The sequence below is a fragment of the Dasypus novemcinctus genome, chromosome 14 (genome assembly GCF_030445035.2).
Source record: "Dasypus novemcinctus isolate mDasNov1 chromosome 14, mDasNov1.1.hap2, whole genome shotgun sequence".
Taxonomy (NCBI): domain Eukaryota; kingdom Metazoa; phylum Chordata; class Mammalia; order Cingulata; family Dasypodidae; genus Dasypus; species Dasypus novemcinctus.
This window is the reverse complement of record NC_080686.1, coordinates 29769075-29793018: the sequence shown is the minus strand read 5'-3', so window position 1 is coordinate 29793018 and position 23944 is coordinate 29769075. Positions and strand designations below refer to the sequence as shown.

Genomic DNA, 23944 nt, shown 5'->3' with positions numbered 1-23944 from the left:
TTTTCCCAGAGAGATGCAGTGGATTTTGATGTCCGAGTTGATACTCAAGACCAAGGAATGTACCGCTTTTTAACATCACAGCAACTCTTTAAGCTACTGGACTGCTTATTGGAATCACATAGATTTGCCAAAGCATTTAATTCAAACAATGAACAGAGGACTGCTCTGTGGAAAGCCGGTAAGCTGTGCAGGTTGCACATTTTAAAATTCACTTTTTTTTCCCCAAATAAAATTTCATTGACATATATCATTCATACATGAACATACATAATGTATAGTAAAATTTGTGAGTTTATTAAACAAACATACATATCATTATACAAGGCTCCCATACATTTCCCACCACCAACACTTTGCATTATTGTGACACATTTGTTACAAACTATGAAAGACCTTCCTCACAGTATTACTGCTGGGAGTGGATGTGGCTCAAGCCATTGAGCATTTGCTTCCCACAGGGGAAGTCCCAGGTTTGGTCTCCAGTACCTCCTAGAAAAAACAAAATCAAGCAAGCAAACAAATAAAAATGAAAAACCAACTCAGGAGAGCTGATGTGTCTCTGTAGTTAAGTGCTAAATTCCAACATACAAGGTCCCAGGTTCGATCTCTAGCCCCAGTAGCTCAAAAAAAGTTTTCTACTAATTGTGGCCCATATCTTATATTTGGTGTATTTTTCCCCCAGCCCACCCAATTATTAACACCCTATATTAATATTATGTATTTGTTATTCAGGAGAAAACATCTCATATTTGTCCTGTTAACCACAGTCCATTTTTCACAACAGGAATCACTGTGTTATACAGTTCCATGCTTTGTACAGACCATTCAAAGTGTGCATTCAGTGGCTCTCATTTTCATCACAGAATTGTGCTTTCATCATCTCAATTTTAGAACATTTTCATTACTCCAAAAGGAAAAACCCCATACCTGCTTATGTCCTCATATTGTTGTCCCTTAATATTGAAAAAATATCTTCTTGCCATTGTTGCAAAATACTACACTATTACTTGTAACTATCATCCATCAGTTATATTAGTTATAGTTTTCCTGTATATCACCATATTCTTAGCACTTTTAAAAAGAAGAGCAAATATTTATATTTAATATTAAGTGCAGCCTTCGTCTACCACCAAAATCACTGTTATATATAGCCTAGATTATTCTTTAGTTTCCTTTCAGTTGATAGCTACTTCTCAATACTACTACTTCCAGCCGCAATTGCATTTTTAAATCAGCAGTATTAGCTATACTCGCTAAAACGTGTTACCATCAACTCTATTCATTTCCACACCTTTACAATTAACCTTCTTAATGATGCTACCTACAGTAAGCATCATTTCCCATTCCCAACCCACCTTCTATTTCCTATAAGCTATAGAGTTTACCTCTGTGAATTTACTCATTTAGTTCATATTAGTGAGGTCATTTGATACTTGTCGTTTTGTATCTGGCTAATTTCACTCAACATAATCCCCTCTAAGTTCATCCAGTTGTCACATGCATCCCGATTTCATTTCTTCTTACAGCTGAATAATATTCCATTGTGTCTATAAACCACATTTTGTTTATTCATTCATCAGTTGATGAGCATTTGGACTGGTTCCATATTTTAGCAATTGTGAAAAATACTGCTATGAATATTGGTGTATGAATGTTAGTTTGAATCCTTGCTTCCAGTTCTTCTGAATATATTCCAGTAATGAGATTGATGGATTATTTGGTAGTTCTGTATTCAGCTTCTTGAGGTAGTGCCAAACTGTCTTCCACAGAAGCTGCACCATTCTGCATTCCCACCAAGAATGAAGGAGTGTTCCAGTTTCTCCACGTCTGTTCTAGCACTTGCTGATTTGTTTTTTAATTAATAGCCAGTCTATAATGTGTAAAACAGTTATCTCATAGTTTTGATCTGCATTTAGATCAAATAGTTTTGATCTAGCTAGTGATGTTGAGGATTTTTTTCATGTGCTTTTTAACCATATGTACTTCCTCTTTGGAGAAATGTCTATTCCAAGTCTTTTGCCCATTTTTTAATTGAGTTGCTTGTGTTTTTATTGTTGAATTGTATGATCCTTTGACATGGATATCAAACCCTTATCAGATTATGTGGTTTCCAAATATTTTCTCCCATTGAGTAGGCAGCCTTTTTACTTTCTTGACAAAAGTCTTTTTGAAGAACAAAAGGGTTTAATTTTGAGGAGATCCCACTTACATATTTTTCTTTTGTTTTTTTTTGTGCTTTGGGTGTAAGGTTTAAGAAATTGCCACCTATCACAGGACCTTGAAGATATTTTTCTGCATTTTCTTCTAGGACTTTTATGGTTGTTGCTTTTATGTCTGATCCATTTTGAGTTAATTTTTGTGTAAGGCATGAGGTAAGTGTTCTCTTTCTTTCTACTGGATGTAGGGATATTCAGTTCTCCCTAGACCATTAGTTGAATAGACTGTTCTGTCCCAGCTGTGTGGGCTTAACCTTTTCAAAAATCATTTATAGATGTGAGGGTCTATTTCTGAGCTCTCGATGCATTTCCATTGGTCATTATATATATATGTATGCCTGTCTTTATGCCAGTACCATGTTGTTTTTACCTCTGTAGCTTAGTAATATGCTTTAAAGTCAGGAAGTGAGACTCCTCCAGCTTTGTTCTTATATTTAAAATATTTTTGGCTATTCAGGGCCCTTTACCCCCTTCCAAATAAATTTGATAATTGGCTTTGCATTGTCTTAGGAGATTTGTGTGATTGTCATTGGTTAGTTGTCTAAAATCCTGTATCTCGTCAGGATGTTTGATTTGCTCCTTTGGCTGGACCATTGTCTCTTCCTATTTCCTAGTGTAATATTTTGCTGATATTTAGGCATCTGAATATGTTGGTCAGTTTATTCTGATGGTCAATTTCTCTCTCTTGCCTAATGTTTTTTTCCCACAGCTCTTCTTTGATTTTTCTTCAACTTATTCTGAGTCTTTAAAATTGCTCAGTTTGTTATTAAGTTTGGTCCAGGGACTCACTAATGAGGTGCAGATTTTCTCACAGGATTTTCGATTGAGAGAACCTAAAAGTAGTTTTTCCCTGGCAGTTTCCAGACTGGCCAGCAGATGGTGCTCATCGGCAAACCTTTCCACAGAGTTGTTTCTTTTCAACCTCCACTTACCCAAGTTTTTGATCTGGCCAAAGCCAAGTCTCCAAGCAGACTCTGCTTGCCAAATTCACGCAGGGGATACCTCTCTCATCCCTCCTCCGCACCCTCCCTTTTCCCAGGGACACGTCTTTTCTCCCTGTCAGCTGCAGCGGGTCAGGGGTTTTATCCAGGCTGCATGCCTTGAAGGTGTGGGCTGGGTGCCCTTCCTGGCTACCACAGGGAGTTAATAACTTACAGTTGTCATTTCAGATTGTTTTTCTGTCCCTCGAAGGCCTGGGGATTGCGCAACACTGCCCTGGGCTGCTGACCCCAAAGCAGGTTCCTTCGACAGCCTTTGGCCCTTTCTCTAGAGTTTTTGTGAGAGCTCAGTCCAGCCTGCCTACCTCAACGCCATCTTTCTTAATTTCTTTTTTTTTTTTTTAAGGTTTATTTAATTCTCTCCCCACCCCACCCCAGTTGTCTGTTCTCTGTGTCTATTTGCTGCATCATCTTCTTTGTTCCCTTCTGTTGTTGTCAGCAGCACAGGAATCTGTGTTTCTTTTTGTTGCGTCATCTTGTGTCAGCTCTCCGTGTGTGCAGCGCCATTCCTGGGCAGGCTGCACTTTCTTTCACGCTGGGCGGCTCTCCTTACGGGACGCACTCCTTGGGCATGGGGCTCCTCTGCACGGGGGACACCCCTGCGTGGCACGGCACTCCTTGCGCGCAACAGCACTACACGTGGTCCACCTCCACATGGGTCAAGGAGGCCCAGGGTTTGAACCGCGGACCTGCCATGTGGTAGACGGACGCCCTAACCACTGGGCCAAGTCCACTGCCGTGTGTCTATTCTTGTTGTGTCATCTTGCTGTGTCAGGTCTCTGTGTGTGTGGCATCATTCTTGGGCAGGCTGCACTTTCTTTGGCGCTGGGCGACACTCCTTATGGGGCGCACTCCTTGCACATGGGGCTCCCCTGCACGTGAGACACCCCTGCATGGCACAGCACTCCTTGCGTGCATCAGCACTGCGCATGGGCCACCTCCACATGGGTCAAGGAGGCCCGGGATTTGAACTGCAGACCTCCCGTGTGGTAGATGGACGCCCTAACCACTGGGCCAAGTCCGCTTCCTTTAATTTCTTTTTAAAGATTTATTTTTTATTTCTTTCTTTCCCCTTCCCCCCGCCCCCTCCCAGCTGTCTGTTCCCTGTGTCCGTTCACTGTGTGTTCTTCTGTGTCCACTTATATTCTTGTCAGCGGCACTGGGAGTCTGTGTCTCTTTTTGTTGCATCATCTTTCTGCATCAGCTCTCCATGTGTGCAGCGCCATTCATGGCTGGCTGCACTTTTTTCGCACTGGGCGGCTCTCCTTACAGGGCGCACTCATTGCGCGTGGGGCTCCCCTACGTGGGGGGTACCCCTGCGTGGCATGGCAGTCCTTGGCACGCATCAGCACTGCACGTGGGCCAGCTGCACACTGGTCAAGGAGGCCCGGGGTTTGAACCTTGGACCTCCCATGTGGTAGACGGACGCCCTATCCATTGGGCCAAATCCGCTTCCCTTAATTTCTAAAATTTACTTTTAATGGATGTGTAATACATCTCTACATTTATCCAGATTCATTGATTGTATGCTTGAGGTCTGTACATTGCACTGTATATAACTTTTACTTCAAAAATAAGTAGGAAGAGTGGTATGGTTAAAAGACTTTTAGACCAGGCCTTTTCTTGTCCACAATAAGTCATCTACCTGCCTGGATAGATTGTCTCTCCCTTGTTAAATCATCCTGCCATTTGACTGATTTCAGGTCAGTTCTTTCCTCTTGCTTACCCAGATGGGCCTCGTGTTGATAATTGTTAGCATACTAAAAACTGCCTATATATGGGAAAGAGAAAAAACAAACAAATGTGTGTGTGGAACCTTAATGTATCGATGGGTTCTTTCTGTTTTGTGCTTATGACCATATCTCAGTGGAAATGGATATATTGTGGGTGAGGAATATATATTTGTTTTTAAAGTAGTTAGAAAATTTAAAGAACAAGCTTTATATTAATCTTGCATTATTTTTTAATTTAAGAAATAGTCATTCAGTGCCTATTAGATACAAAACAATGTTGGGAGAGTGAAGGCCTACAGAATGTGGCAGGAAAAAGGAGTAGAGGGAGCTGGCATCTTTCTACCACAGAGAGAATAGCGTGACATGTGTTAATAGTTTTATTTAGTCAGGACTGTCTCATCCTAATGGGCCCTGGTACTGTTTGGAGTCTTCCCTTTTCATTCTGTAAAGAGTTGTCTGTACTTATTTTCTCCCCTTTCTTCAAGTCATCTCAACATGAATGCGACCCCTTACACTCTGGCATTGAGAAGAGTCTTCCCCTGCAGGTGGGCTCACCTTCCCCATCCATGTGGGAGCCCATGCAGGCAGACCAGTTCCATTTGAAGAGCTCCACTCTTAGTCCCAAAGTCATTGTACATCATATCCCCTGCTTGAAAGGGGAGGAAAAAGGCAATTCTAAACATAGAAATCACCTTCAGTGTGGATCTCCAGCCCTGGATTGACCCTGCAGAGCCCTGCCCCCCCCCACCCTTGCCCAGTGCAAGAGCCTTCTGAGTGAGTTCAACCTGTCCACAGTGTGGGCTACCACCCTGGGGTGCAAAGCACTCTGCCTGGTGAGCAGAAGAAGCCTATGACTTGAATGCACACAAAATATGCCTCTGTCCAGGTTCTTTTGCTTTTACTTAAGTTGCCTTCCCAGACTAATCCTGGACATGTCTCCTTTCTGCAGGCTTCAAAGGCAAGTCCAAGCCCAACCTTCTGAAGCAGGAGACGAGTAGCCTGGCCTGTGGGCTGCGCATTCTCTTCCGGATGTACACGGATGAGAGTCGCGTCAGTGCCTGGGAGGAGGTCCAGCAAAGGCTTCTCAAGTAAGACTCTCAGCTGACTGTCCATCGTGTGAAAGGCCTTTGCAGAGTTTGGCTGTAGGAGCATGAGATCACTGATCTTTGGGGCCACTGTTTTCTCAGCTGCAAAACGGGAGTCAATAGTGCCTATTTCACAGTGGTTTTTAAATTATTTTTATTAGAGCAATTGTAGGTTTACAGAAAAATCATGTAGAAAATACAGAGCTCCCATAAACCTACCATTCACCCACATAAACAATGTTCCATGTTGCTGTTTTACATTGTGCAGTGCCTTCGTTAACATATTGATGAAATACTATTATATCATTAAGCAGAGTGCATAGTTTAGGTTCACTCAGTATGTGAACAGTTCTATGGTTTCTACTCCCACCCCCACCCCCAGATGGCTCCCTCGTTTGTTTTGCTCGTTTTTGCTCATTGTCTGCACATTGTTTTGGTTTGGTTTTTTCTGCTTGCTGTCCGCTCTTCTATTTTTTTTCTTTAGGAGGCACTGTGAGCTGAACTCAGGCCCTCCCATATAGGAGGCGGGTGCTCAACTGCCTGCGCCACAACTGCTCCCTGCTCATTTGTTTTTGCTTGTTTCTTTGCTCGTTGTTTTTTTTGCTTCTTGTCTCCTCATTGTTTTTGCTCAGAGTCTGCTCATTGGCTGCTTGTTGTTTGTCTTCTTTAGAAGTCAACAGAATCTGAACCCAGGACCTCCCATGTGGGGGCCAGGTGTTCAACTGTTTAAGCCACATCTCCCATATGGGTTGCTTTGTTTCATTGTTTTGTTTTTGGTGGTAGCTGGCTAGGAATTGAACTTTGTATGTGGGAAGCCAGAGCTCGAGCACTGAGCCACATCGGCCACCCCAGTTTGTTTTTTTCATTTGTTTTGCTCGTTGTTTGTTTTTGGTTTTTCTAGGAGGCACCAGGAACCATATTTGGGACCTCCCATGTGGGAAGTGGGCACTCAACTGCTTGAGCCACATCCACTCTCTTCTATGAGTTTTTCAGAAATTCTTATTCTGATAACATACATCCAACCTAAAATTTCCCATTTTAACTGCTTTCAAGTATACAATTCAGTGGTGGTACTTAATCCCTAATGTTATGCTACCATCATTACCACCCATTACCAAAACTTTCCCATCACCCCAAACAGAAACTGTACTAACAGTTCATCTCATAGAGTGATTTTTAAAAATTAATGCAGTCCTAGCATAGAATGTGCTTTTGTACACTTAGTGACTTGAACAGATCATGCCTCTTGTGGACAGTGGAAAATGTTTTCTCTCTTAAAATTTAAAAACTTTAACCTATGGGGAAGCAGATGTGGCTCAAGTGATTGGGCTTCCGCCTACCACATGGGAGGTCCCGGGTTCGGCTTCTGGTGCTGGAGAGGGCAAGCTGCTGCAATGGGCAGGCGCAGCAAGCTGACTCATCATGATGATGCAACAAAGAGACACAAAGACGAAAGGCGATGAGAGACACAACAAAGCAGGGAGCTGAGGTGGCTCAAGCAATTGAGCGCCTCTCTCTCACACGGGAGGTCCCAGGTTCCGTCCCCAGTACCTCCTAAAGAGAAGACGAGCAGACACAGAGCACACAGTGACCACAAATATCGACGGGGGGAGTAATAAATAAGTAAATCTTTTAAAAAAAAACACTGTAACCTATGATATAGTTGATAAGTTTTTTAATGCCGTAAGATTAGCTACGTTTTTACAGGATGTTCGTTTGTAAAGGTTAACACTTGGCCTGCCTGCGTTTAATTTGAAAAAATATTTGGAGTTCTTTTTGGTGTTAATATTTTTTAATCTATTTTACATCCTAAGTTAATATTCTGTCCTTTAAAATTTAAACTCACACCAAGAATGAAACATGCCATTCAGAAAGAATCCTGTCATCTTTGTATTTGGGGAACACATGTTCTCAGAGACAAATTAAATACATTTTAGAATTTTAAGAGATCACCTAGTCTCAGTTTTTCCATTTATTGGTGAGACTCTTTAAGAACCTAGAGGTCTAAGGCCTCACATTAGGGAAGGGAAGGGCTGGACCCAACTGGAGCCCAGGTACTTTGATTCCATCCTTTGCGTATTTGCTACTGCACAGTGGCTTTAAATTCTGGAAATGTACAATTAAGAAAACATGGTTTTCCTCTTGAGTTGCAGTGACTTCTCTTAATATCTTTAGTTTTCTTTGTAACTTGAAAAATGTGTAAAAATATATTATACACTCCAGTTGGTATAAACAGGTGAGACCTAGCCAGTTCTTGAATAGCTAATGTTTATACCCTTCCTTTTTTGAAGTGTTCATTCTCAGTGACTATCCTTGCCGGCAGGTCTGCAAGTTCATTTAACCCTTCTCTTTTACAGTGTCTGCAGTGAAGCACTAAGTTACTTCCTTACTCTAACATCAGAAAGTCATCGGGAAGCCTGGACTAACTTACTGCTTCTGTTCCTAACGAAAGTTCTAAAGATAAGTGACAATAGGGTAAGTATGAGGCCCTATCGCTAGGCATATTGGCCTAGCATCTCCCCAGATAACCTGCAGTGGAAGCTGAACTGGGGGCAAGGACACAGGTGCACCCCTGTTGCCCACAAGTCTCTGAGACAGGTAAAGTGAGGACCAAGCTGTGCAGCTGCTTGTACAGCAGCAGGGGTGGCATTGTCTACCTTCGTTGATCTTCCTTAGCTTTCTCCCTCCTTGACCAGCCAGCTTTGTTTTCTAATCGGTAGGGCAGGAATAGGAATCCCTTAGGATACCTTGAAAAGCCCCATACATCAAAATTTTCCTTATGGTCCCTGGACAGTCTCCCCTTTCTCCCCATAGTGACAACTGCTCTCAAGCCCACCTCGTGGCCTATCTCCTTTCTTGAGGGGACATTTGGTCCCTGGGCCTTTGCTCCAGGCTTCAGCCATTCCTTTAACATATTTAGTGGTTTCATGTGGCCCAGAGCCCCTAGTTAATAGGTCATGAAACCATTTAAGAATCTTAAACCAGTATGAATAAAGATAAAATACAAATATATAACTGTAAATATAAATGCATACTAATTTTAAGGCTTTCAAAAATTAAGCATTTTACTCTTGCTTTCAAAAATTAAACATTTTACTCTTAAAAATATATAACTCACAGCTCATACAAATGGTCCTCTGAGACCCCTGAATAGGTTTTAAAATGCCTGGTCAAGTGGCCTGATGATTTCAAACTTGTGGCACTGTGGTAGATGGGACCATGTAGAGGCAGTGTGACAAACTCGGTACTCTACGGTGTTAATCCCAGTCACAGGCACCGTGTCCAGATATGTTTCCATATTCCTGACAAGCTGAGTAAAGCTTGGAGAAGTGACCTGAGGCCTCCAGCAACTCAATGGCATTGGACGACCCTCCTCTTCTCTGTCATGTCCACGGGTGGCTTTCTGCACACAATAGTTCATACCAGTCAGCAGACAAGTACTCACAAACTAAAGAACTACAGCAGATATGTTCAAAGGCTATAAATTGAGCTATAGATATGGAATGTTTATCTTTTGGAGACTATATTATATATATTTTATATTGCAATATGAAGTAGAATTTTCCCTAAAACTTAAGTTTTATTTAACAGTGGGTACAATTTTAATAACCCAGATATTATGAAAAACCAACTAGTCTTCCTAGACTTTTTGCTTTTGCTTATTACCCAGGAAGAAAATACTATTTTGCAAAGATTGCCAGAAAAATGTTTTTCAAAATGAGGATAACTAAGTCAATAGTGCTTGAGCTGAGTCTTTTGAATGTACCTCATTCTCTCTTCCATAATCAAAATAATCACTGCTCGATGCAGATGTTTTTCTTATTTTCATTGATTCGTAGATGTCCCCAATGTTTTGACTCTAAAGGCAATTTTGTGTTGTGTTGTTGGGAATGCAAACACTTACTAAAGAAGAAATTCCTTTTTCCCCCGTAGTTTAAAGCTCACGCATCATTCTACTACCCTCTCTTATGTGAAATTATGCAGTTTGACTTGATTCCTGAACTTCGTGCTGTTCTTAGAAGATTTTTTCTACGAATTGGGATAGTTTTTCAGATTTCACAACCACCAGAACAGGAAGCTGGAATAAACAAGCAATGATGGGAACTTAATATTTTTCTGTTGGAGTTTACATCCCTCCACTCTCTAAAAGGACCCTGGAGCTGAGGTTTCCTACCTGAAAAATGGTTTCTTGGAATGCATTGTCTACAGTTTGCTGATAAAGATGCTTAGAGCTATAATTCAGACTTGCTACACTCCTGTCCCTCTTAGTATCTGACAGATTCTCTGCCTTTTGTGGCTCATGTTGAGCAGAAAGCCTGTTTGAACAGAATCAGGTTGTGCTCACTGGGCCTTGCCTGTCCGAGCAGGGAGAGCCTCACATATTTGTGGCAGGTGTGTAAGTGAAACTTACCCAAAGAACTATAGGTAAAACAGATGTGAGATTTGAACTTCTGTGAGAAGTACAACTCAGGAGAGCTGTATTTTGAAGGATACAATGTTTATAATTGGGGGGCAGGGGAGAAGAAATTATTGTTCATGGTAAAAGATATTTAGCAACTATGGTATTCTTATTCTGAAGATTTTTGCACACTCAGGCTATCTGAGATACAGGTAATCATCCTTCTGTGAAAAAATGTACAGAGATGCAGGTCTGTAATATAAAGATCTTAAACATTATATCGTTCTTCCTGCACTGTTTTATTTCTTTATTATTCATTTGCTAAATACCCACAATATTTTACCAAATGCACTAAAAGTTTGGGTTGAACTTTTTGTCTTTTTTTATTTTGTGGGGATTTTTTGTTTTGCCCTTTTTGGGGGTGATAATTTTGAGGGTTTAACATGGCCAGGAGCTGTTGTCAAGATAACAAAAAAAGGTAGAAAATATCACTACTGACCTAACTACCTGTAATATACTTCTCTTAGGGCTTTTAAGGATGAGCCATTAAAATATAATGATCTTTCACAGACCCGAAACTTGAATCACTGCAAAATGAATCTAGGTTGCTGTCACTTTTTTTGGGGGGGGGGGTTGGGGGGGGCCTTGATGTAGATGTTACTCTTTGTACAGAATTTCATGTTGGATATAGTAAAATAAATTTGGCATGGTTTGGGGATGGTTAGATTTACTGGAAATGTATTCATACTGTGAATTGTGCTCTGATGGTTAAAAAAGACAAGATCGTTAAGCATTCCGTACTAACAGTGGATGTAGAAAATTTTTTCAGATGGATAAAATGTATATGGTACAGATGTAAAGTTTTCTATGTAAAAAATTCTGTACAACTTTCTGTACAATATTGATTCTCATCTGGCATATTCTAATCAGGTTATAAGATCAATAAAGTTTTTGAATTATTTCATCACTGTAATCAAAACCTGTGTATAGCACAGCCCATGTTTCATTGATTTCTTATATTTTCTTTCCAACTTAGGGCATTATATCCCCACCCTGCTTTCTAAACCATAGGCTAGCGATAATTTTTAAAATACTTTGTATATTTATTAATAGCCCAAAATAAGGTAATATTATTAAAATGCTGAAAAAAAGAGCTAAAGTTCACTTTGGGACAGTTTGCAGTGTGATGTTGGTGTCCTAGGAGTGCAAAGTTGTTAGGTAGAGCAGCATTAAAAAAGAAAATGGAACATGGTGTAGTGGTAAATGTTTTATGAGAACTGTCTTAAAAACAGGACAAGTGTTCAGACTTTGCTCACAAGCTTTTCTTGGCTTAATGAGCAATTTTTGAACAATGCATTTAATCAGTGCAAAATCCTAACAAACAACAAAACCAGACATCACACTGATTATGCTTAGGACGCAGTCCTGTTATCCTGTTCCAGGCTGGAGCTGGGAGTCCCTGGGTTGTTGCTGTTGGAGACCTTCGGGTCCAGCTCAAGAGTGAGTGCTTCTGAGGACATGAGGGTTTCATTTACAGTGTAGCATGAAAACCCTCCATAAAGGAGACAAAAGACTGCATCCTACTTTAAGGTGAAGCTACAAGAAGAAAAAAATCTTTAATAGTAAAACAAACAATGGTTAGGTTATAAAACAGTTATAAAATTTATGTGTAGTTAAAACTCAAATTGTCAAAGAAATTTCACACTTGAGCAAACTGATCTCTGCCATCGATTATGTCGTTGGAAAAATATAAGGAGCAGTGCTCAAGGGTGTTTTCATCTGTTACGGCACTGAAGACTAATCAAGGTAAGAATTATTTTCTAGAATTTGAATGAATCCTTTTTTAAAGATACCACTTATTAAGTGAATGATTAGGACCATGGTTTGACCCTCGGGTGTTACTGCCAGTTTTAAACTTCTCTAATACCTGGAAACCTCAATTACACTTAAAATAAGAAGTCAACATTGGTAATAAAAATAAATATTTATTTCTATCAAGTAGTTGAATTTTATAAATTAGTAACTTAAGACAGTGCCTTCATTGGCATAAAAATAAAACTGAGGCAGAAAAATGAAACATCTAGTAGATGGTTCACAGGAATAAAATCAATTATGGCTCCCATCATTTATATTGAATCAGTAGTTACATAAAGTGACATGAAAATAGCACATTTGGTTCCCTAATTACACAGCATAGTCACATCTACAGTTGGCAAATGTGCATTTTTAACGAAGGATATTCTGGTTTTACGGTACTGTTAAGACACTTTTGTGTTTATTCACCTGATCATAATGACAAGTAGAATTAAAAATGCACCTATGGTAGCTGATTCCAAGAGTTTGTTACCATGCTCATTTATGGCAAAATTGTGTAAAAATAATTCTATACAATTCTATATTATATAAATCAATAATGATGGCCTTTTATTTATATACATAATATACATCATATGTCATCATGGAAAAAATACCCCTTATGTACAGATGGAACGTAAGCAATCTCCAGGTATTGGCAAAAGTTGGACACAAAGGTCCAGCTTTAACATTCCCTTCACCTTAAAAGGCACGACTGGGTCCAGTACAAATTTATTTTATCCATGTGCAGTAGATAGGCCCTGCCAATTAAAAGGGCCTGGTTTTCCAGGAACTTGCTGTTGCTCTTGGTTCAGCTGCTCTGCCATGAATCGTCTCATCGTTTCTGAGGTGCCAGGGCGTAGCCAGGGCTCAGTTGCTACAGAGTTTGATCCATCCTCACCAACTTGCTTCATGATGTCATCAGCGTCAACCAATGAACTCTCATCATCTAAAGGAGGCAAAAAAAAAAAACGACTCAGGTAACGTAAGTGGCAGGTAGCTGATTAGAACACAGGATGCCTGAAGTCCAACCCATTAGAGCCCTACATTTTCCCACAATGTTATATGGTCTAAACCAGGAATTCTTAACAAGGGGTCCATGAGCTTGAACTGAAATTTTTTTTAAAAAGCCATTATTTTTGTAGGGACAAGTTGGTGCAGGTATGATGTATTTATTAAACAGTACACAGTATATTGTGAATTTAGGGTCTGTGGAACAAAAAAGGTTAAGAACCCCTGGTCTAAACTGTATGCTGTTGCCTAGAAACAGGGCCTGATTAAGCACCCATAGTTTTAAGCTGGAATTCTAAGTATATTCATCAAACATTACAGTGTAACTAGAGAACTATAAACACATTCCTTCAGGAGAAACAATGGATAATACAAAACTTTTGGGAAAGACTTGCAACCTTGAACACTGCTATAAGAAAAGTAATTTTGTGAAAGACCAATTGGGAATGAAATGACTCAATTTGTATACCCTAGTAAAAGAAAAAGGACATGTCTAGTCCATTACCTACTCTTAGAGGTAGCTCTTTATATAATTTATATTTCATTCTTCAGTTGCATTGGTTGTACTCCTATACTTAACTATATCTGTATTTTACTTATCAGATATAATAATGGAGGGGAAAAAATCTGTCTTCCTACCCTGTGATGTCATTTTTTTTTAAATTACATCTCCTGGTCTCTGAAGTATTAGCCCAGAAAGGGCCATGTGCAATTTAATAAGCAATCAGTCCACATCGTGCCATAAAGTTCCTGTTTGAAAGGACAGTGTTAAACAAAAAACAGTTTAGAAATTGGAAAGTTTCTGAAAGAGGAGACTGTTAAAATGCTATCTTTTCTCAGCTTAAATATGTCCCTGTTAACTACTAATCCAATTTATTGGTTCTAAAAAAAAGTTGAACAGGTCATTCTCAGTATGGAATAAAACAAAATGTCCTTTAGCTAGGGAAAAAAGAGTTGTTTTCCTATTTTTCCATGCGCGATATGAGAAGTGCTGGTATGTGGTACAGACCTGGAACCTATGACATCCTAACTGCAGGAAAATATAAGTAGTCTCAATTATTACAGATAGAATCTTAATCTTAGGAAAACTGCCATTAGTAAATTATTGTAACATAGCTTCGAGGACTAAAGAGTATTGTCCAAATAGACCACTCAATCTGCTAAAACTACTACTACACTAATACCTATTAATAAATTTGTCATCCCACTGGCTAGTAATGTCAGTGTGCAAAAGTCCCCTGTGTCCACTAGAAGCGCCCAATAACTACCTGAGCCATGCCACACTGGCCCGTGCTTTGCACTCACCTAGGATCCTGCTTTAACTTGTTACCAAAGCGGTGACAGACAAAGATGCCCACAAATGAGGAGGCTAAAGTGACTTAATAAAAGGAAATATTAACCTTGAGGCTATTTTGCTTTGTCCTTGGTGCAGAATGCAAGTAAAAAGATAAAAATAATTTTCTTTGTAATAGTGAAAATTTAAATAAATGTATTTTTTTTTTAAAGAACTCAACTAATTCCAGATAATTTCCTACGTCAGTAACTTATTTATCTCTTTTGAGAATCCACTCTAAAATGGATTCTACGGTAGTAGAAGCTGATAGTAAAAAAATCCTGGTGCCTGGTTTTGCTGGATGGCCACTGTATTTTCGGCCCTACAATTCAAAGGACTTCAAATCCCATCCTCTCCATCCCCCAGCCATCAGTGAAAACTTTCATGTAAGCAGGTTTAAGAGTTCTTACAGAATTTGCAAAAGGCCATTAAAATTAGTCATTTACCTGTATTAATAGGTTTATTCTGAAGTTCATTCAATCTTCGCATTCGCTCCTCGTTTTTCATTCTAAGCTGTTCAACATTTACACTGGATACAGATTTTAAAGATAGACCATCTGATGGTACAGTAGGATGAACATTATCCTGTAGTTGGAAAACAAACTTCAGGAATGGTCATTAACTTTATTTTCAGGATGAATGAATGAATCAAAATATGTTCTTGTCCTTGATAAACGTACAATGCAATGAACAAAAAATGTAAAGAGGTAACAGTTGTATTTTGAGTCCTGATGCTTATCCATGCAGGGACATATGACCTTCAACAAGGAAAAGATACAGGGTGCCAGACTCAAAGGGAATTACAGACCTAAAACCATGACATCCTAAGAAAAAAACACTGGGAGTACATCTTCATCTTGGGTTAGAAAATGGTTTCTTAGCTTTGACACCAAAAGCACAAGTGATAAAAGAGAAGACTAAAAATACTGGACCTCATCAAAACTAAAGCATTTTGTATTTCAAATGATATCAAGAAAGAATGGAAGAAAATATTTGCAAATCATGTATCTAAAAAAAGGGACTTGTTTCCATTATATTTTAAGAATTCTTAAAACTCTTAATCGAAAGACAGTCTATGTAGGACTGGACTATGGAAGCTAGTTCAATACTTGAATAGATTTAAGAACGTAAGATTTCTAAAATCAGTATTTATTTAAATTAAGGATTGGTTTTCTCAAAATATAAGTTGTGAGTGTCTAGATGTAAAGATGTTAAACCTAGTCTTTGGTAAAGAGTTCCTGAGGCCATCTAGACCAGCTAGAACTTCTTGTCTAAAACTTATGGGAAGATTTGGTGGGGGAGATGAACAGGAAACCAGAGTCAGGATTAAATCAGGGTATAAAACAGGCTTCCTGGGTAACTAAGATGGAGGCCTAGTCTGTCATCTCACATTCACATCTCTCCTCCAGATAGGTACCAACATTTATTTTTTAGTAACATGTGCCTGGTTTCTCCACTGTATAGTTCTCGCCTACCCCCTGCCATACTGTCCTCTTTGGAAGGAAGTCACTATGCACAGCCCACACTTAGGTGCAGGGAGTTCGTCTCCCGTTCCCTGAAAGGCATCTACATAAATTACTTGTAATTCTTCTGCACAGAAGACTTCTCTCTTCCCCATTCATAATCATGCATTTAAATCCATCTGGACTCATAGATAATTATTTTATGCTTTAAGTTCTAATCCAATACTACTATATTTTTGGCTCAAAATGTTCCAGCTTTGGCTACTAAGAACTCTCAGTGAGTCAGTTAATTCTTGAATGCCAACGTGATCACTGGAATTTTAGTTGTAGCCCCTGAGCTAAAAGTAAATTATCTGCAATAATTACAGGAGTGCAATGTTACAGACACTGAAAAATGGAAATGAGAATATGGACCTCAGGAAAGCAACTCTCCTCCAGTGCCATCTATAGCCGTGGCAAACCTACTGATCCTATCATTTTTGCTTTCTGCCAACCTTTACATTTTTCTCTTCTAAGTCACATTAATTGTCAGCTTGTTACTGTTTCAGGGTATGAAGGTTAGCTAAAGTGGGGTGTTACTTAAACTTTACACCAAGCTGATTTATCCAAGTTACTGCTAGCCACTAAAGCTGTGCATATAATGACACTAGTAACAAAGGCATTTGCCATTTGTTGAGAGCTCCCAGTGTACTTGGCTCAATGCTAAATGCTTCACATATATTATCTAGCTGTATTTCCGTGGCATATATAAAGAAACAAGAGTTGAAGAAATTGCCCAAAGTTACCCAATGAGGAACTGATAGCATTGGGACATGTTCCAAGGCTCCAACACTTACTCATTTTACTGGCTACACTGTAAAGCTGTGGGATATAAGGGAAGAACTTACACCCTCCTGCCTATGAGACCAAAGGGAAATGATACCTGTATAATAAGGTTAGGTTATCAGGAATATGGCAGCCTTTCCAGTAAACGGCATCAGTTGCATCTGGTGCCTCTCTGTAATATTCTACATGGGGAGAAGGCTGGTTAAGATAAGGAATTAGTAGTTATAAGGCACAGATTCCAGACTAGGTACTGTATACTTCAGCTACCCTAGGAGACAGGAAAATATTTCCGCAAAGAAACCAGGCACCAGAGGTTCAATGATGTGCCCACAATATCATCCAGCTAACTGGTGGAAGAGCCTAGTAAACCCACCTCATTCCAAAACTTTCCAAATTGGCTCCACACCAATTTAGCATGGGTTAAGAAAAAGACATTTCATACATACAAAATCTATTCCTTTCAATTTGTTCCTCCTGCGCTCCCTTGCAGAGGGCAAATGTGATGGTGGAGGTAAGACATCATCTTCAATGGCAGGATACGTCTCGCCATAAGCACCTAGAAGGACCACAAAATGGAAAAGAGTTCTTAAACTTCCACCATTTCTAATCTTTACCCACAGATAAAACCAAGAGTCTATTTTTTTAACAGCTCGGGTCAATGGTTTTTAGTAAATTCACAGAATTGCACAATCATCACTGTAGTCCAGTTTCAGAACATATCCATCACCCTGTGCCTATCTGCCATCACTCCCCACTCCTGGCCCTGTAGCTCCATCGATACAAGTTCTGTCTCAACAGATTTACCTTTTCTGGACATTTCATATATATTAGAATCACACAATGTAATCTTTTGTTTCTTTGACTCAGCATGATGCATTTGAAGTTCATTCATGCTGTACCACATAAAGTTTAAATAGTTCACTACATTTTACTGCTGAATAGTATTCCACTGTATGCATACATGGCATTTTGTCTACATATTCACCAGCTGATAGACATTTGAATTGTTTCTAGTTGCTGGTGATTATGAATAATGTTGCGAACATTCAAGTCTTTGCATGGGCTCATATCTTCATTTCTTTAGAATATATACCTAGGAGTGAAATTGCTGGTTAGCATTTTAAAGAACTGTCAAACATTTCCACAGTGGTTGTACCGTTTTACGTTTTATGAGGGCTCCATTTTCCTCTCAGCATCACCAATACTTTGTACTGTCAAGTCTTTTATATTATAGCCATCCTGCTTCGACCAGCAGCCTATCTGATCATAGAGATGAATAGCCTACAACATTTACAATTTTTCCCATTTTTTATTTTGAAAATTTTTAAACAGAAAAGTTGTAAAAATAACATCTACAATCACCATTTGTTACTCTGTAAAATTTACTTTGTATGTATGTGTAGCTGGCAGAAATGTCTATACATACGTGGCAATTTGAATTTTTTGTGGACCCCAGAAAAATGTTCTTAAATTGGTCCATTCCTGCGGGTGTGAGCCTATTGTAGGTAGAACCCTTTGATTAGACTGAATTCAGTTAAGAGCCATTAGAGTACATTACTTCAGGAAGGCATAGCTCAGGGTGGGTCTCAGTCCTCTTACTGGTGAGTCCTTTATAAATGGGATGAATATACAGAGAGAGGAGGCCGCAGAGACAGCCAGCCAGCCAGCGCCACAACAGCAAGAAGCTGACGTCAGTGGAACCTGGGAGAGGAGCCAGAAGCAGTAAGACACAGAGAAGAAGGGAGATACCACCATGTCCTGGTCATCAGGGAAGGCATTACTGGATAAACTTTGCCTCAGAACTGTAAGCTTGCAGTCTGATAAATCCCTATTGTAAAAGCCAGCCCATTTCTGGTATACTGCTTGGCAGCCTTTAGATAACAAAAACAATAATACTGGGGTTTTGTTGTTTTTGCTGAACCACTTTAAAATTGGAGACATGGTGAGACTTCATCCCTAAATATTTCGGATTGTATCTCCTAAGAACAAGGACTGTCTCCTACACAGCTATAATCTAATTATCACATTTGAAAGTTTAACACTGATAAAATGCTAATTTGACATATAACTGATATCCAAATAGCCCAAATTTATAGTTTTATAGGGTCTTTTTTTGTTTTGAGTTGTTGTGTTTTGTTGATTTTAATTTTTTGTTTTGATCCAGAATTCAGTCAACAGTCACACACTACATTTAGGATCATGCCTCTTCCAATCTGGAATGATTTTCCAACCTTCTTTTGTCTTTCATGACATTGATAGTTTTGAAGAATCCAGCCCAGCTACAGAATCTCTCCATTTGGATTTGTCTAATTGCTAGAAAGTAGCTGAAAACAGGAAACCACCAGATTTCAGGAATGTTATGTCCCATTTTAATACAATATATGTCCCATTTTTGCCTTCAGAAGGGTCATCCTTAAACTACTGATGAAGTAACAAAATAAGGAGCAGTTTCTCATTAAGACAAAGAATGAATTAAACAGCTATGTTAAACGAAATATTCTATTTATATTCCCTGGGGTCAAAACATTAACTTCTTCGGTTCCCAAAATGCTTCATACCAAGTTTCTAGAAGAATTAAGGCCTTCTTTCTTAGGAGGTAGAGTTTACTCACTCCAGTTCTAAGTTTTTGCTGGTAGGAGTCTGGCCAGAAAAGATGACAGGTGGTCTTTCTCAGAGAGAGGGGAGAAACATGCATGTAAGGTTAGAGCTATAAGGATACCTGAGCCCCACTTTTCCAAAGGCAAAATCTAAATCCATACTACTACATAGGAAACATATCTGAACTTTCTTTTCCAACTAGCAGAAGACAGTATACTTCTAAGGCAAAAATAGGGGAAAACTAACCTCAGATGTTCAAGGATATTCCTGCTTGATACTGCCTTGTACATGGTCAGCCAAAGGGGTGCTGATGCAAGGTATCAAATCTCTTGGCTTTTATAAAAAAAATATTTTTTTAGGGTAAAAGCTTACAGTTACAAGGTCCTCAAGAGTTCAACTCAAGGTACCCTAAAGATATAATTTCTCATGCCAAGATGGCAGGCCGTCTCTGGTCTCTTCTTCCTTCCTTTTCTTTTTAAGATTTATTTTTTATTTATTTCTCTCCCCTCCCCCGCCCCACCCTGAGCTGTCTGCTCTCTGTGTCCATTCGCTGTGAGTTCTTCTTGTGTCCACTTGTATTCTTGTCAGCATCACTGGGAATCTGTGTCTCGTTTTTTGTTATTGTTGCGTCATCTTGCTGCATCAGCTCTCTGTGTGTGCAGCACCATTCCTGGGCAGGCTGCACTTTTTTCGTGCTGGGCGGCTCTCCTGACGGGGCGCACTCCTCACGCATGAGGCTCCCCTACACAGGTCCCGGGACACCCCCGTGTGGCAGGGCACTCCTTGTGCGCATCAGCACTGTGCGTGGGCCAGCTCTACACGGGTCAGGAGCCCCTGGGTATGAACCTTGGACCTCCCATGTGGTAGGCAGATGCCCTGTCCGTTGGGCCAAATCCGCTTCCCTCCTTCCTCCTTCTTAAGGGTCCTTGGGCCCAGCTTCTTCCAATCTCAGCTGTAGGCTGGCCCAGGGCTGCAGGACCAAGGTTCTCTCCTCTGGCATCTACAGAGCTCTCTCTTTTCTTGTGTGTCTTCTATGTATCTTCTTGAGTGAGTGTCCATTTATATAGCCCACCAAGAAGGCAGGGACTTAAACTGAGTTACACTCTACTGACGTGATCTAATCATAACCCTACTCTTAACATAGGTTAACAAAAGGCATCTCAGCTGAATCTAATACAATCAAAGGGTATTACGCCCAGAGGAACAGACCAGTTTACAAACATTATCACTTTTTGGAATTCATAAATAATCTCAAACAGCTACATCCTGTGAGGGTCAGCCTTTCCACAATCAGCAAAAACCAAGTCAATTTCCATGGCTAGAAAATAATCCAGAATGTAAAGCAAAATTCTGTTTCTTTAATACAGATGTGGTTTATTGAGCAGAATCAGGTCCACCTCTTGGCAATGGAAAAGGGTCCAGAAGTCCAAGATTGTATAAACCTCATTTGCAAGATAGGCTTCACTATCATTTGTAGAAGTATGTATAACAGAAAGGAAGGAAATTTTGCTGTACAACTAATAGTAAACATGAATGATAAGTGTTTCTCAAGAGACAGCTCAGCCAAGGAAAAAAGGACGTAAAGTTACCAAGTGTGGCGATAGAGCTCATGTGTAGGCTATATAAACAGACATTCACTCAAGTACAACAGAGGAATAGAGAGAGCTCCACAGACACAGAAGAGGTGAGAATTTGTCGGCTTTGTTCCTGTGGCCTTGGGAAGAGAGAGGAACCATTTGCCTGATAGTTTATAACTGACCTCATGAGGAGAAGAGAGCAGCTAAGCCTGGAAAGAAATGAGCCCTCCAGCTCCAACAGAGATTGGAAGAAGCTGGGCCCATGGAGCCTTAAGGAGGAGAAGGAAGGCTGAACCTGTGCAAATATTGGCAGTCATCTTGCTTCAACATGTGGCAACAGACATTTAGTGAGAAAAGTAACCCTGAGTTGGACTCTCTAGGGCCTTGTAACTGTAAGCTTTTACCCCAAATATATACCCTTTATAAAAGCCATCAGATTTCTGGTACTTTGCCTCAGCACTCCTTTGAATGGCATACCCCAGGACTCTTGTATAGAAAGATATTGCTGTTCTTAAAATGTAAGTACCACATCAGAAATCCTTAATCTAGAAAGCAAGGATTTTAGCACTGACCAGGGATCAAATTCAATTTTATCACTGCAAACTTACATATCCTAAAAGAAAGTACTTATAATGTATTTTAAAAGCATCTAACACCATGCTCAGAACATATTAGACATTCAATGTTTATTACCTTTTCTTTCCTCTCATTGGAAACTCTTAGACAATCCTACAACCCACCCAAACCACTGACTTTCCCCACTTCATTAGACCAGTAGCACACAGAAGACATTTGTGGGGACCATTAACTAAAGGGACAGACTGCCCTATCAAGGTCCAGGGCAATGACAGCCCCAGGCTATCCTCGTGGTCAGGAGGGGTGGGCCACATTTCCCCGAGTTTTCCACAGGACAGCTCTTACCATCCCTAGCTCCTGCTGGTTTCTTTATCTTCACTTTCTTTCTCTCCCCAATACCACTTCCTTATTTTCCATGATAGGAAAACTAATACCAAGATACATATTGGTCAGCTATTTCTATTACATGAAAATCTAAAGTAATTGGCATGAAATGTAGAAGAGTTAATTCCCTGATGGCCTAGGATAACAGAAAAGCATAATCAAAAAACATAATTAGAAGGGTATATTGTGGTACTAAAGAAAAGATCCCATGGTCCCTTCACTTACCTTCCGAGGACTAAATTATGTATTCCTTTGACTTTTTAACTGAACTTTTTGTTGAGATAATTACAGATTCATATGCAGTTGAAAGAAATAATACAGAGAGATACCTATACTCTGCCTACTTGGCCCCAATTGTAACATTTCACAAAACTGTAATACTCTATCAGAGTTGAGACGCTGGTGCTGATACAAACCATGGCTCTTACTGAGACTGCCCTGGTTTCACGCGCGCTCGTTTGTGTGTACCACCTTCTGTACGCCTGCTGCCGGTGCTCATTCATGTCCCCCCACCGTGGTCCAGACAGCGAACAGTCCCATTACCAGGAGGAGCCCTCCGGTTGTAACGACACCCACCTCCTCCCATCTCCCAGCCTGGCAACCACTACCGAGGCCTCCCTTTCTGAAATGTCATCTCAAAAACGTTACATGAATGTAATCATGCAGTATGTAACCTTTTGGGATTGGATTTTTTTTTTTTACTCAGCACATTTCCTTGGAGATTCGTCTAAGTTACTGCATGTATCAATAGTGTGTCCTTTTTATTGCTGAGTGGTACTCCATGACATACAATGGATCATAGTTTGACCTGTTTACAGACATCAGGGATGATTCCAATTTTTAGCTATTACAAATAAAGCTGCTATGAAACATTTGTATACAGGTTTTTGAGTGAACTATTCCTATGACTTCTAAAGTTTGTTTTATTTATTCTCGTTTTAGAAACTTTGTAAAGGATAATTGATAATTATTAAACTACTTAATAAAAGAATTTTCCCTTTTTTTTTTTTTACCACCCTGTACAACAAAGAGAGTACTTAAAAGGAATATATATAAACATTGATTAATATTTAACAAACAGCACCAGTAAATTAAATATACTCACCAATAAAGGCGCTGTCAGATTCTAATAATGAATTTTTCAAGAAATCATTAGTGTCATCTCTGGGCTAAAAGAAACATGTATCAATGACTTCTTATTACTTCTGTGTGACAAACCAACACATTTTTATCAATAAGAGGCAAAGTTTCTACACTGTCACCAAAGAAAGCAAAAAAGAATGGGCAAATGGCCGAGGCAGGCTCCCCGTGGCTAACTCCCACCTGGCGAGTGAAGGCAACAGTGAGGACGACTGCTCTGGCACAAAGAGTCCTGCAATCCTCCTCCTCTCTAACGTGCCCCCTTCCTGCCCCTTTATGGTTAAAGTCAAACAAAAGGGTCATATTACCACTAATGAAAATATAAACAAGGATAAAGCCTGAAACCAACTAAATACTGAAAGTATTTAAACCAAAAAATAAAAAAACAAAAACATAAAAAAAGAGAAAGCATTTAAACCATTGCCAAGATTCATTCATTCTTTCGATGTATCCATACAATGCAATTACTATTTCCTCCATGCTAGGAAGTAGGGCTACAAAGATGAATTAAGAGTGTCTAAGTGGAGTAAATCACATAGTCCCAAAGGAGAGAGGGACAAGTATTCCAGCTGATACAGCCCATGTGCCAGCAGTTATAAGGAAGGCATATCACAGACACAGTAGGACGTACAGTAGAGAAATAAATACACTAGAGCTGAGTTTATTCAATGACCTGTCAAATGAGAGATAAGTTCATGTGCGGAGAATTTCACAGTAGAGAATAATACCAACTTATATGTTGGAAGGAACCT

The 23944-nt window shown here is 39.7% G+C and overlaps 2 protein-coding genes across 13 annotated transcripts in view; one reads left to right on the top strand and one right to left on the bottom strand.

The window, feature by feature from the left end:
• The window catches only part of ARFGEF1 (ARF guanine nucleotide exchange factor 1), a 175468-nt gene extending 164073 nt beyond the window's left edge, over positions 1-11395 (top strand). For both annotated transcript variants that reach the window (XM_058275607.1, XM_058275608.2), the window contains 4 exons: positions 10-178; positions 5897-6035; positions 8390-8507; positions 9966-11395. In XM_058275607.1, the coding sequence (XP_058131590.1) occupies positions 10-178; positions 5897-6035; positions 8390-8507; positions 9966-10130 (591 nt within the window). In that variant the 3' untranslated portion in view covers positions 10131-11395. The remainder of the gene's footprint in view (positions 1-9; positions 179-5896; positions 6036-8389; positions 8508-9965) is intronic.
• Positions 11396-12396: 1001 nt separating this feature from the next.
• The window catches only part of CSPP1 (centrosome and spindle pole associated protein 1), a 139916-nt gene continuing 128368 nt past the window's right edge, over positions 12397-23944 (bottom strand). For 9 of the 11 annotated variants that reach the window (XM_071207842.1, XM_012520681.4, XM_058275611.2 and 6 more), the window contains 4 exons: positions 23158-23221; positions 17364-17473; positions 15076-15214; positions 12397-13234 (listed from right to left, as the gene is read on the bottom strand). In XM_071207842.1, the coding sequence (XP_071063943.1) occupies positions 13023-13234; positions 15076-15214; positions 17364-17473; positions 23158-23221 (525 nt within the window). In that variant the 3' untranslated portion in view covers positions 12397-13022. Of the gene's footprint in view, positions 13235-13939; positions 14047-15075; positions 15215-17363; positions 17474-19475; positions 19583-23157; positions 23222-23944 lie in introns of those variants that run through there. The other 2 variants (XM_058275614.2, XR_009180416.2) reach the window with 2 other exon arrangements.